We start from the raw sequence: 11,676 nt of genomic DNA, 5'->3' as shown, positions 1-11,676 counted from the left end.
ACGAGTCTCCCCGGGCTGCGGGTTGGCGGCCGTCCGCGGCGCTTCCCTCCAGCCCCAGGATCTGTCTCTGCACCAGCTTGGAATAAAGGCCTCCTTCTTCCATCAGCTCCTTGTGCGAGCCCTGCTGCACCACGCGGCCCTTGTCCAGCACAATGATGTTGTGTGCCTTCTCCACAGTGCTCAGCCTGTGAGCTATGACAAGCACCGTGTGGCTCTGCAAGTCGCCGTAAATCGCCTGCTGAATCTGCGTGGGAGGAGAAGGGGTTAGCACCCGAGCGTCACCGGCTCCGCGTGCCGAGAGAGCAGCAGCTCTGTGGTCTGTCTTAAGAAACCTCTGGACAGGAGGTTTGCTCGCCTCTGGCTACGCGGAGGACACAAGGCTCCCTGCAGCACTGCCAGCACCAGCACGCCCGTCCCAGCTCCTGGCTCTCACCATGAAGCCCAGGAGACCGTCTCCAGCCAGCCAGCCCGCAGGCGTGGTGCCCACACAGGTCTGATCCTGCAAGCTGGCTTCTTGTTAAAGCTGAGCCCCAGATTTGGAGGTCATGTGGTGTTGGCATGGACTGCTGGAAGCTAGTACGTGGTGAATGTGTTATGGGCTGCCCAGAGAAGTGGTGGCTAGGCTGGATGGAGCTTTGAGCAACCTGGTCTAATGGAATGCATCTCTGCTCACTGCAGAGGGAACTATCTGATCCTTAAGGGCCCTCCCAACCCAAAACATTTTATGATTCTATGAAATGCAGCTGCTCAGAAAAGTGGGGCTATTTCCTGCATGTATCAAGGCAAAGCAAGAAAGAGTTGTTCTGCAGATGAGAGACTGACACTGCAACTAAGGTCTAAAGGCAGGCAGATGGCTACCAGGTATATGTCACATTGAACCCCCTGGATAGCCAAAAACAGCCCCTGGCTGGCATCAGATACCACAAACATGGCTGAAGACCTGCAAGCCAACAAGCTGCTCCAAGAGCAGATGCTTGCAGTGCCCCACACCACAGACCAATAGTGCTCATCCTCCAGGACCAGGAGACACGTCTTCATACCTCAGCCTTGAACTAGCTTTCCCTTATGTCAGTAAACCAGTGAGACCCAGCTGCTACTGGTAGAGCCATTCAGTCGCTATCCCAGCCAGATAAAGCAGCTCAGTACACAGAAAGCTCAGGGCCTTTCCTGGAAGCGTGGCCTCTCTGGTGCCTCAGCTGGGATTTAGCTCAGGCAGTCGTACTGTCCCTGCTACAGTACCATTTTTTAGAGTCTTCCTCTGTATCCTGTCTTAAGAGGCTGCAGAGAGTCGCTGCATGTATGCCAGTTAACACCTTCCACATGTAAGAAATCACCAGAGATCCCTATCACATCAGGTTTCTCAGGTGTTGGCTGCTGTGAGCACAGGATGATTCCCTTCTTGGTGGTTACAGCCGTGTTGGAAGCAAATTCCTGCTCAGGAATTCACATCTTACCCAAACCCCTGATTGCACCACGTCAAGACTAAGCTTGCCCACAGGCTGGAAATCAAAGCTACAGTCTTGCCTCCAAACCCAGATTGCCTCTTCAGCCCACATGCCCACGTCACTTACTCACCGCATGTTCGCTCTCTGCGTCCAGAGCGCTCGTGGCTTCATCCAGGATTAGGATCGGGGGGGCTCGGATCAAGGCCCTGGCAATTGCCACTCTCTGCTTCTGGCCACCTGACAGCTGGGCTCCTTTCTCACCTGCCTCTGGTGGGTCAAGAGAGAGAGGAAGGCGTCAAAATAAAAATCAAGAGCTGCCATCAAGTTCAGCTCCCAGCTACAGCATCAGGACAGTGTCATGCTTTGAAGCAAAGACCAAGTAGATGCTTCTGCTCACTCGGCCATTTAAATGAGTTAAACATCCCTGAGGCTGGAGTCCTTCCCTCCAGCAGCAAGTTCTCCACTGTTGTCCCAGGGTTTGAGGGACTGATGCTCATGGAAACAACACAGAGAAGATCCTGAGCCTGGGAGAGCATCCAGACACTGAGCTCCCTGCCCATGAAGCTGCCATCTCTCCCTGCAAGTCAGGCTCTCAGGGTGTGCAGCCAAGGCAGCACTAAAGGAAACCAGGATCTCCCTGCTGGCTCCTATAAACACAAACCACCATCAGCCTGCCCTGCCTCCTCACCAAGTCCCACTGTCCCAAACACAGCAGCTTTCATGACTGTGGATTTATCACAGGTTTATCTTCCTGCTCTGCAGGCAGGGTGGTACCCAGCTAACCACTTGGGTTCTGGGCTTTTCTTCTGAGCATGGCACTGAAAAATGTTGTCTCTATAGCACCTCTGGGCACTGGGAGCCAGACTGGTCCAAATGGGATGGAGAATGCTCACCCTGCTGCCAGTCTGCTGGGACAGGCTCAGAGATCCTGCAGCAGCCCAGGGTGTGCTGCACTTCCCCACGTAGGTGCTTCCACCCCAGTGCCGAGCTGCTGTGTACTCGTGTTCATCACTACCTGCCTGACTTCCCACCCACGGGGAGAGTCTCTGCCTTCCCTAGGCAACGCTTTCAAGTGCAAAGGGAGGGATTTTGGTACCTGTGTGGTAGCCGTCTTGCAGCTCCGTGATGAAGGTGTGTGCGTTGGCCTTCTGGGCAGCCTGAACAACTGACTCGAAGGAGGCTGAGGTCAAGCCATAAGAAATATTATCTGCAATAGAGCGGGCGAACAGCACTGGCTCTTGGCTCACCAGGGAGATCTGTGGACAGGAAGGGAAGAGCAGGAGGTCAGGAGCAGAAGACACGCCGGCCAGCAACGCGAATCATTGGCATTTGTTCCTGTAGGGTAAGGACTCAAGTGGGCAGAGCCCCACCATTAAACCAAGATGCAGAATTGCCTCAGTGTGAGCTTCCAGCATGGCTGCTAACAGCGGGGTGCCCAGCAGCAGCCCCAGCCCAGTTTGCATCATCTAGCAGGCCCAAGCTTTTGCAGGAAAGAAACGTGATGCACTGCTGGTAGGTTGGCACCTGGGACAGGCTTCTTCCCTTCCAAGACCCTGCTGTGGTTTTGCTCCAGACTTGTCATTCCCATCACTGTTTGCTCTTCCCAAAATGGGAAACCAGTTGCTGAGACAAGGCAGGTTAGAGAGACCCTCTCCCAGGCTCTGGCTCATTTTCTGTTCAAGGCCAGTAATCACGCTTGGACCATGTGAGTGAGCCCTCCTCCATCTTTTAATCCAAAATTAGCAAGATAGGGACATAGCTGCTTCAATTCCTTAATTGCTTAGCAACAGCCTCCCTGTCCTACCTTACAGCCATTGCTGCTCACTCTCACATTCAGCTTGCTTTGCCAAACCCTCAATATCTGAAATCAATCGAACCCTCCGAATTATCGCTCAGAACTGGGCACAAACAGAGCTGGTGGGACCAGGACATATTTTAATTGACTTCTCCCCATGCTCCTAGCACCACACCAGGCTTTCTAAACTGAAAGACTAGCTTGTCTTTTAATTTTCACTCAGTACGGGCTGGGAATGTAAATTAGTCACACTGACTTTGGCTTTACAGCCTGTCTCTGATCAATTCTGCTGACTGGTGAGGCCATTTGCTCTGGGGGTAAACAAAGAAGGCAGTTACTTGCAGAGGAGATGAAGGCTGATCTGTGCTGGCACACAGATGAGAGCCAAGGGGCCCAAGCCCCTCTCCTAGGCGAACCAACCAGCCCCTCTGGTGCTCCAGCTGGTGCCAGGATCCTGAGAGGTTTAACTCCCCATTAGCTGAGAATTACTTTTAAGATCTTAAGGTAGAAAGTGCTGGAGGAATGTGAGAGTCGTTACCCGAATCCAATTTAGATGATAATTAATCCAACAACCAAAAACATTTCTACTGCATTGGCCAAAAATTACAAAATAAATCATGGTTTTTGTTCTGTTTTTGGAAGGCTTCCCCCTCTCCATGAAACCACTCTCCATCCCTTTCTCTTCCGTCCCCAACAAATTATCTGAATTCATTTCCTGGACCACCTCCAGCTTTGTGGACATTTCAGAAGTTGCCAGATAAATCCAAAGCAACATGCAGCACCACCATCCATCCCCTCTGCTCACGGCGGGCGGTAGCTAGAGTACACGTATCAGCGCTCGTACCACTGAGTGCAGGTACTTGTGATCGTACATGTTAATGGGGTGCCCGTCCAGCAGCACCTGCCCGTCTTGCAGAGGGTAGAAGTTCTCCAGGATGTTGACACAGGAGCTCTTCCCACTCCCTGAAGGACCCACCAGCGCCGTCACTTTGCCGGGGTGCAGGGTGAAGGACACGTTCTGCAACATGGATGGGAGAGGATGCTCAGGTCCTGGCTTTGCCCAGGGTCCTGGGGCTGCAGCTCAGGCACTATGCAAGAAAAGCAGCCAAAGTCTGGCCTTGGTTCCCCCCAGCTTGGTGACAGGCCACATCAGCCATTTCTCCTGGCTCGGAGGAAGCAAGAAGCCTCCAGAATGGCTTCAAATTTGCCTGATGATGTAGCAGGACCTCTAAAAACCACAAAGCAGACCAACCTCTTTGCAGCCTCCTGCTGCCCCGTGACCCCAGCCCCTCTCCCACGGAAACGGGCCGAGGCAGCTTGGCACAGAGCCCCGTACCACGCTGACGTATTTAATGCCTGAGTGGTGAACAAGGGGTTTATTAATAAACCTCATTCCTTGTAAGGAAGGCTGGCCCTAAACACTTGCTGTTCTTCATAATCTGTCTTCCAGCGTGCCCTCGAGCCTGTCTTTACGCATCTCCAGAAGGGCAGCTGACCCCTCCCGTGGGCTGGTGACGGGCTCTTGCCCGATGGAGAAGCGACCCGTGGTGCCTCGTGGTGGGGAGCTCGGCGTGCCCGGGGGGCTCACCTGGAGGACCTGAGTTGCAGAGCGGGTGCGGTAGGAAAAGGTCACGTTCCTGAACTCCACCTTCCCATCCAGGTGGTCTGGGGCCAGGGACCCCTCGTTCACCATCGTGGGCTCGCGGTCGATGAACTCAAACACCTTCTCGGCAGCTCCCACGCCCTGCATCAGGCCGCTGTACACAGACCCCACGGACTGGAAGGGAAGAGGCAGGGGTGAGACCCTCCCGTGTCACTCCTAAGGAGAACGGTTGAAGCACTCCCAAATCTTTTATCATCTGATATTCACTACAGTCATCATACACTGGAAAAGCAAGTTCTCCCCCTCTGCAGGGTACGGAGGGTATACATGGACACATCCAGGAAAGGGCATCTAAGAGGGTTTGTGCAGAGGTAGACTCAGAGAGGAACCAGAAGGAAACACATGGATTGAGAAGACAATACACCAGGAGGTACATGACACAAACTTCCAACAAAATCCTTCACTCATCTCTCTCTGCTCAAGACCAGCAGCTCCCCAACAGAACAGAGTCCCCACACGGCAGCACTGCACCAGTCCCTGAGGGCAGCCAGCTCACAGCCCAGCACACGTGCCTCAAATGCAGAGCAGCTCCAGGCTGGACCCTTCTAAACAACTGTTTAGCAGCTGATAAGGCTGTTCCCTGATGGAACGTGGTCCTAGTGGATTCATCACTGTGCTCTCCCAATTAGACCTGCTGCATGCTGACACCAGCTTCCCTGGAATAAACCCCCATCACATCAGCTCTTTCCAATATTAATTCCAGAGCTGCAAGACAGCTTGTAGTGCAGCTGCCCCTCTCATCAAGAGGGAAGAAAAAAAACTAAACCAAACCAAACCTACACCAAAACCACAGGCTGGAAAGACCACCAGAGCCTGCAGTCACCCAAACAGATGGTGAGATGCCTCCAGCTCTGCTCTGCCACCACTCCGTAAAGGCTGAAGAACTGCTGAAACCACACTTGGCTGTGGGGAAATCTCAACTTCATTTTTTTTCTGCCTTGATTAGCCAAGATTACATCTTTGCAAGGAGAAAGCAGCCCTGGGTGGGCTCTACCATCCCACCCACAATCCCATGTTGCTAACGTGCTGCCAACGCAACAGCTTGCAGCCTATTCCGGGGAAAGGGAAAAAAAAAGTAATATAATTAAGTTTTTAATGAAGCCTGAAATTTAACAGGCAGCTCTGTAATCCCTGCATCCTTCATGCCAGGAAATGTGCTTGGGAGGCAGCCAGGATGCTGCTCTTCAGCGGGGCCAGCCTGACCCCTTTGGTCCCAATTGCTTTATTGGGGGATGAGCTGCTTTGTGTGCATTCAGGTTGAGAGGCCACAGCAGGAGGGGAGTGGGGAGCAGAGGAGAACCAGCCCACCAGAGGGCAGAGCCACAGGGCTGAGGTAATGTGTTGTGGGAAAGGCAACACTGGCTCTAGCCCTGGATCTTCTAGAAGATAAACAGCATCTTGATACGGGGTGGCCCAGAAGGGTAAACCAGACTCACCTCCATGCAGTCTCCTAAGACGAACTCATAAATGATGAAGGATATCAGGTTTCCACTTGTCATTTGCCCTGAGATCACGAGGTGTCCACCATAGTAAAGGATGCTGACTTGGACCACCAGGAGGGTCAGCTGAAAGCAAGAAAACCCCCCAAAATCAGCATGGACGACTGATATTTTGGTGTATCTGTAATTACTCACACAACAGCCCACAATTCATGTGCTGGCATTTGTTCTCTGAGCCCCAAGCTGAGCATCCCTGACAGTGTGCAGCTGACAGCCCTAGCAGTGGGCATGGATATGAGAAGGGAAAAAACAGCCCAAGAATATGGGTGGCCTAAGGAGCTGGGTGGGCAGCTTTCACCAATAAACAAAGGTCCAGAGGGGCAACAGCCAAGGAGGGAGAATTTATCTGAAATAACAGAGCATCTCGTGAACTTCTCCCTAGGACCAACGTCCTCAAGCATAATGATCTACACTCAAATTATCCAACACTTGCAGTCACCTCACCACTAAAACAAGCTTTCTGTTACATGAGTGTGACACATTTTAACTTAGAATGCAGAATTGAGCCAAGAGTGAGTGCAAAAAATCCTCCTTGCGTGTACAAGTGCCTGAAGCATAACCTCAACTCTTGCCTGAAATCAGTAGGGGAGAAACCACCTGCTCTACAAAGGAGACACATCAGCTCTGGTATGACACAAACCAGCCCCTGCCTTCATTCAGCTGCTTTTGTTCCACACTGCCTGGGTACTCAGAAAAGCAGCACTGCCCTGGTGCTCTGTGACGTTTCCAGGACAGGCTCTAAATTCACACCAACAAAAGTACTGGGGGGAAAAAAATCCTCCTCTATTGCTCTGCCACAACCTGACCTTAAGATCCTGCGTTTGCTCCAAGAAAGACTGTAGCAGGGTTGTGCTAAATCCATCAGTTTCTTCTATGTGAGCCCTGCAGGGGAAGTTTTTGAGGCTTTTTGCTTTCTTTGACTTGGTGGGATGTATGCTGACTCCCAGCTTCACCTGGGAGCCCAGGAACAATGCCAAAAATGCTCTGATTTTGCTTCCAGACTTGGGAAGCTATCAACTCTCCCACAGCTGCACAAGGCCACTGTAACTCACAAACCTTTCACCAGAAGCTACTTAGATCCTTGACTATGCAGAGATAAGGGCAGCCCCATGTGAGGCTTTGGCACAGCTTTAGTTATCAGCCGATGCAGAAGTCCCAAACCATCTGGTCTGAAATGATGAAAAAGCATTTGGGGGAAAGAAAAAAAAAAAAAAAAAAACCCAATGAAAAAACCTAAACCTCAAAGCCAGCAGCCTCCCCCTGCCACCACCCACAGGCAGCAAATCTCCACTCCTGAGCAGCAGCTCAGGCGACGGCGGGGCCCTGGCACTGAGCTGGCACCGGCACGCAATGCAGCAGCGCAGCACGGGGCTCTCCACGACCTTCAGCACTCATCAGTTCTGCTCCTGTTTGCAAGAGAAAACAGACCACTCGGTGGCACAACACAGCGCTGCCCTAAGGGGGCATGGAATATATTTTGTGATGAGTGGAAAATTAAAACAGAAAAGATATCAAGAGACAGAGGATTGCTGGCAGCAGGCAGCAAAGCTGGGCGCTCCCTGGAAGCAAGGGAGCGAGCACATCGTGCCACATGCCTTTGGAGAGCTGAAGGACACCCCCAGCCCCACAGGGGGAAGCCCCAGCGCCGGCCACCTACCCCGCTGGACCAGACATAGTAGGTGTAAGCCAAGGCCTCCCTCTTGTTGAGCTTGTAAACCTGCTGCAGCTTCTGCCAGTACACGTTGGCCTCCGCCTCCTCGTTGGCGAAGCTGCGGACGGTCCTCATGGCGGAGATGGTCTCCTCGGCGGTGTTGTTGGCCTTGGCCAGGGCGTTCTGCACGTCCTTGGAGAGCTTCTGCAGGGAGCCAGGGGAGGCAGAGGGGGCTCAGCGGGCGCCAGGCTGCCCGTGGCACATCTCCCTGCACACCCCGGGCTCTGCCGGGCTCGGGAAAAGAAGGCACGGTGACATTTTCCGAGGCCATGGGCAAGGAGGCTGAGGGCTGGGATATATCCCACCCCTTGGGATGGCCTGGGATGCTGTGCCAGGAGAATGGATGCACTGTGCTGTCCCTGAGGGGCAATCTGGGCTGCAGGAGGTGAAGTGCCATGTCCAGGGTCACTTGGGAAGCCTGTGGCAGAGCTCCTGGTGTCCTGATGGGACAGGGTCAGCCTGGCCCAGGAACCCTTCCAGGAGATTCCAAGTCAGGGAACAGATCAAGGGCAGCTCCACTCCACTCAAGAGTGCCTGACCCAGAGCAGGAGCTGTGGCTGGGCAAGGCAGCAGCCAAGGATCCTGTTTTGGAAGCACCTGCACACGCTGTGTCCCTGGAACAGTGTAAACCCCAATAACTGACGTGAGGAGCAGCACTGCAGGACACGCAAGGTCCATGGGATGTGGCTCATCCACGGGGGACAGCCCTTGGCTCACACTAGCCCTAGGCAGAGGGAGAGAGCTCAGCACTGGGTTTAACCCCCACCGAGTCACTCCAAAGGGACAGGAGAGGGGAGGAAAGGGCTGGGAGGAGATTGCACAAGGGAGGAGACTGCACGAGGCGAGGCAGGTGCATATGGGACATCCCACAGCCAAGCTCCCTCTCCTGGCAGACCCGAGATGCTTCCACTCCTGAGCACAAAGCAAGGTAAGAGCCAAGGCTACACCTGGCTGCCCATACAGGCTTGATGCCACCTTCCTGCCCCCGCTGCTGGCAGCAAAGCCTTTGAGCACCAGTCCCAACAGCTCCAAGGCCACCCACAATCTCCACGATGTCTTCAGGAAGGGAACAGCCCAGCATGGCAGTGTGCCACGGCCATGCCAGCTGCTCCTGCCTACCTTGTAGTACTTCCCATAGACATCGGACACCAGCATGATGATGGGGAAGCCCATGAAGGTGACGAGCGAGAGCTTCCAGGAGAGGCTGAACATGAAGAAGATGACCCCCGTGGCTTTCACCACGTTGCGCAGGAAGATGTTGATGTTCTGGGAGACCAGGTCGCTCACGATGGTCGTGTCTGACGTCAGGCGCGAGATGACGTCCCCTGCAGCGACGAGGGGTGGGGAAGGGGAGAGTGGGGACGTGTCACCACAGCAGGGCACTGCCTAGCCGTGTCCCACGGCCCGTGCCAGGGCCAGAAGGAGCTCCCCATTCAACCCAGCCCTCACTTGGGGAGTCTGAAGGGTGGCATGGAAGGGAGGCGACTCCACTGCTGTGGATGTGAAGCAAAACGGAGGAGCTTGAACTGCTGCATGCATGAGGGATGTGAAATGCAGCTCAAGGCACAAGCTGTGTCCCTGGGTCACCAAGGATGGCTGCAGGACAGCAAAGGGGACAGCAGCAGCACACAGACAGGCAGAAGGTACGTGGGTGGAGTGTTTGCTGGGCTGTTGAACATGTGTCCAGAGCTGTCAGCTCAACCCCAAGTTCATTTCTAAGTGGTGTCAGGAGCCCTCCAGGAGCTCACTGGGAGTGCTGGCATCTCTCCCCACCACCCCACCAGCAGGAGCAGCTGGGGCCGGGCACAGCACACCCTGTGGAGAGTGAGGTGGCCTCAGAGAGGGCTGTTTGGGTTTAGCCAAAGTGCCTTTGGTGGAGCTGAACGTTACAGCCAGCAGAAATCTCCTTGAATTCCTGCATCCTTGACTCATGTTTGAGCCCAGCTGAATTCCTGTGCTTTTGGGCAAGTCCAGGGTTACCCACATCCCACTTACAATAACATCTCTGGTGTCCTCAGCTATCAGAGCACCATGCAGCGATCGCTAAATATGGCAACAGCCTCAAAACTAAAAATAGTGCCAAGAGGAAATTAACTGTGCAAATGTTACAGTGGGCTGGGACCACACCAGAGTGGCACAGTCCAGGACAGGACTGAACTGCAGGCAGGGAAAGCGACAAGCACACCCAGCAAGCTCCACACATCTGAGGATTCTGCTGCCCAGAGCAGAGCTGGAGAGCTGCTGACCAGCAGGCACTGATGGGAGGAGGAAAGTAGGTGTTTTGGGGATGACTGGAGATATCCACGTCAGTCCTGGGATCCAGGCTGATGGGTGGCAATGGGACATCTCCAGGGTGCTGGGCAATCTTGACCCAATCCCACAGTGGAAGCAACCAAAAGGGAAGAGTTTTCTGCCACTGCTTCTAAACACGAACACTTGGAGCTCTCTCTGGCTGCCCCAAATCTGCTGTGTGTTCGTAGAGCAAGCCAAGGGGAAAAAAGCACCGGGACGGGGTAGAGGGGTTAGGCCAAATCCAGGGGAAAGAGGAACCAACCTGTGCGATTCTCATCAAAGAAACTCATCTCCTGAGACACCAGGGACCTGAAGAGGCAGTTGCGAAGGCGAATGTTCAGCCTGGCGAAGATGAGCGTAAAAACGCCGCCCCGGATACCTGCGGCAAATGAGCTAATTGCAGATGAGAGACGTTATAGACCAGTGGACACGAGACCCTCTGCTCAGCAACACAACCACCCCGACGCCCGGGCCCAGGGCTTGGGCAAGGCTGCGCTGGGGCCACCTTCCAGCCCGCACCTCTGCCGGCTGCCACCGGCGGAGACAGCTGGGCCCAGCCCCGCTACTGGGAAGCACTGGGAGGGGACGCAGCGCTGCTGGGACAGCATTCCCTGCGGAGCCTGTTCCCTGTGTCCGCTCCTGCTCCCCTGTCACGAGCAGATGGACGCGGGGGGCTAGGTGACAGCCTCGTGACAGCCACCACGGCTGCCCTGCACCATCGCGGTGCGGAGGAATCAAAGCGCATCACAAGGTAATACCCCCGAGGTGAGACAGACCATGCCCACCGCCACTGCAGGCTCCTGCAGGAAACCCCCAAACTCCTCCTCCTCCTCAGGGCCCAACCCCAGCCCCTGCGATTACCTTCCTATGGCGAGCAGCGACATGACCAGCACCGCCGTGGAGAAGCGGTCCATGCTCTTCTGCACCACGATGCCGTCGATGGCCAGCCCTGTGTAGTAGGGCAGGAAGGTCTCTCCTGCCAGACAAGCACAGGACAGGGGGTTTCAGCCCCACAGAGTAGGATTGGCACAAGACCTGTGTTTCCAACAGCAACGGCCCATGGACAACCCCATCCCCACCACAGAGATTCGTGGCCATCACACAAGATGTCTCAGGAGGCGCATCCCCTAGAGGCACACGAGGATGTTTAATTTCCCAGTGTATTTTATCCCCTATTGCATTTTTTTTGGCCCTGTTGCATTTTTACCCAGCCCATGCAGGATGCACCACCCAAAAAGCAATTCTAGGTTGCTGTCAAGTTCCCCACACCC

The 11,676-nt window shown here is 54.4% G+C and overlaps 1 protein-coding gene across 1 annotated transcript; it reads right to left on the bottom strand.

The window, feature by feature from the left end:
• Positions 1–7: 7 nt before the first annotated feature.
• On the bottom strand, positions 8–11,381 carry ABCB9 (ATP-binding cassette, sub-family B (MDR/TAP), member 9; the record flags this gene model as incomplete). Its single annotated transcript, XM_008946123.1, has 10 exons — positions 8–244; positions 1,576–1,712; positions 2,542–2,701; positions 4,085–4,258; positions 4,829–5,017; positions 6,340–6,468; positions 8,060–8,257; positions 9,233–9,438; positions 10,668–10,798; positions 11,267–11,381. Coding segments are annotated over 10 exons (1,676 nt in total), but the record flags the coding sequence as incomplete, so codon positions are not given.
• Positions 11,382–11,676: the final 295 nt, after the last annotated feature.

The sequence above is a fragment of the Merops nubicus genome, unplaced genomic scaffold, assembly GCF_000691845.1.
Source record: "Merops nubicus isolate BGI_N331 unplaced genomic scaffold, ASM69184v1 scaffold26988, whole genome shotgun sequence".
Lineage (NCBI taxonomy): Eukaryota > Metazoa > Chordata > Aves > Coraciiformes > Meropidae > Merops > Merops nubicus.
The sequence above is the reverse complement of the archived record's forward strand: the minus strand, read 5'-3'. Positions and strand labels throughout refer to the sequence as shown.